Source organism: Chiloscyllium plagiosum, chromosome 9 (assembly GCF_004010195.1).
Source record: "Chiloscyllium plagiosum isolate BGI_BamShark_2017 chromosome 9, ASM401019v2, whole genome shotgun sequence".
Classification (NCBI taxonomy): domain Eukaryota; kingdom Metazoa; phylum Chordata; class Chondrichthyes; order Orectolobiformes; family Hemiscylliidae; genus Chiloscyllium; species Chiloscyllium plagiosum.
Window position 1 is genome coordinate 85,645,496 of NC_057718.1, and position 2,208 is coordinate 85,647,703.

Genomic DNA, 2,208 nt, shown 5'->3' on the forward strand with positions numbered 1-2,208 from the left:
GATACTAGCCCTCTTAATATTGGGATTTTGTCAAACATTATTTTCATGTGTGTTATTAACGGTCCCTAAATCTGATAATCCGCAAGTAATAGACCTGATGCACGCAGCTTAGTAAATTGTGGGGATGGAGATAATCAGAGACAGTACCGCAGCTCAGAGATACATCTTAAGTCCTATGGGGATGGTCTTGGGGATGGCACTTGGTATAATGGTCTCGTCACAGTACAGCGGGCCCCATATTTGGGATAGAAATGAAAACAAACAGGAATGATTTCTCGGGCAGTTGTTTTTGAATTAGCATAGGACAGGGAAAATGGGCAGAACTACTGGCTAATAAGTTACAACCTTTCACCCTTCCTGATGACCTTAAAGTAGTAAAAATTATAGAGGTAAAGGACTTAAAACAGATCATTGAAATAGAAACTGGATACGGGGATACAAATGCTTGGGTTGAATGGGTGAAATATACTGTGAAAAGTCTGAATAAAAGCAATTGCTATGCATGTGCCTCAGGTAGACCGGTGGCTCGCGTGGTCCCCTTTCCGCTCGGGTGGAAGCGAGACAGGGCTGGTATAATATGCATGATATAATACGCCTGTATCAGGGTGAGACGGCGTGGGGTAACCCAGGCTGTCGGTCTTTGCTGTTGTTGTTCCCTCCCCTGAAGAAGGAGGAATTAAAAACTCCCCCTTCATTTTTGGACGTGGTCGGGAATCACACCTCCTGTGTACGAAGGCAGGGGTCAGACCAGTCCCGATTTCTAGGAGACTTAAAGTCATGCTCGGAAATTGAATCGGTTTCCGAGACAGAGTGGGGAGGAAACTATTCAGCTTTAAAGATACTCCGAGCGGATTTGTGGTGGTACTGTGGCGGAAAGATTCTAAGACCTACTATGCCCTCTGACTGGCGAGGCACTTGTGCAATTGTACAATTGGCTATTCCATTCACCCTAGCATTTGAACGAGGTGAGATTCCTGAACTGAAGAAAAGGAGGAGGGCACGGTCAGTCTTTGCTACCTCCTTTGATGATGATATTTATTTGGACTTGATAGGGGTTCCCAGATGGGTGCCTGATGAATTTAAGGCCCGTAACCAGATAGCAGCTGGATTTGAGTCTCTCTTCTGGTGGGTTACGATTAATAAAAATGTCGATTGGATTAATTACATCTATTACAACCAACATAGATTTATAAATTACACCTGAAATGTTGTTAAAGGAATAGCTGAACAGTTAGATGCCACAAGCAGGATGGCCTGGGAAAATAGGGTGGCCTTAGATATGACTTTGGCAGAAAAAAGAGGAGTTTGTGTTATGTTAGGGGGAAGTTGCTGTACCTTTATTCCGAATAACACAGCCCCAGACGGCTCGATTACTCAAGCCTTACAAGGATTGACGACCCTCTCACGTGAATTGGCTGAAAATTCTGGGGTGGACACTTCAATAATGGGGTGGTTGGAGTCTTGATTCGGCAAATGGAAAGGAGTTGTGGTTTCTATTCTAACCTCCTTGACAGTGGTCGTTGGGAGTCTGGCAGCGCTGGGCTGTTGTATTATTCCTTGTATTCGGAGTCTCGCACAGAGAATGGTTGAGACTGCCTTGACCAAACAGATGCCCCTGAAGGTTATGCAGGGGGACGGCCTTTACTTGTTAACAACTTATGATGTTGAGAATACCCCCAAAGGCAATTCCAAAGTAGATGACCTTTCAGGTCTGATGCTCTCTAACCTGGAGGCCTCATTGTCCCAGAATCAAGAAGATCAACATACACTGACAAAAAAAAAGGAGGAATTGAGAGAGAAAAATTTCAGGTTGTCAGGTGTATGTTGACTTTAATGAATATAGAGGGTCTTTTAAAGAAATAGTTTTAAGATAAGAAATAACCTTGAGTATTGTAGCTGACCACAAAAGAAGCAGCAGGGGCATTTTGCAATAAGCTCATAGTTTGTAGGTCCGCTTTTTGGACTATCAAAATAGTAAAGGATGATCTCAGAAGTCAGAAGGTAAGAAAAGAGGAACTGGATAAAATAACAGGAAGGCTGTAACGAACAAGGACAGCCAAATGAGACAGATTTAAAAGGAAAACAAATGAGGTACTTAATAAGTATGATCGGCTTAGGCTTGGGTGCAGGGAATTACCAAATGAGAGAATAACAGGCGCAAATAAGGGGATAGAATGAAATAGACACTTATGATAGGTTTATTGCTTA

The 2,208-nt window shown here is 43.0% G+C and overlaps 1 protein-coding gene across 1 annotated transcript; it reads left to right on the forward strand.

Moving 5' to 3' along the window:
• Window positions 1-204: 204 nt before the first annotated feature.
• LOC122553244 lies at window positions 205-1,803 on the forward strand. The gene has a single exon (XM_043696830.1). It carries the CDS (start codon window positions 578-580, stop codon window positions 1,202-1,204), a length of 627 nt encoding a protein of 208 aa, XP_043552765.1. The 5' UTR covers window positions 205-577; the 3' UTR covers window positions 1,205-1,803.
• Window positions 1,804-2,208: the final 405 nt, after the last annotated feature.

Coding starts and splice junctions, on each gene's coding strand:
- LOC122553244 (XM_043696830.1), top strand. CDS start 578: ATGCATGATATAATACGCCTGTATCAGGGTGAGACGGCGTGGGGTAAC.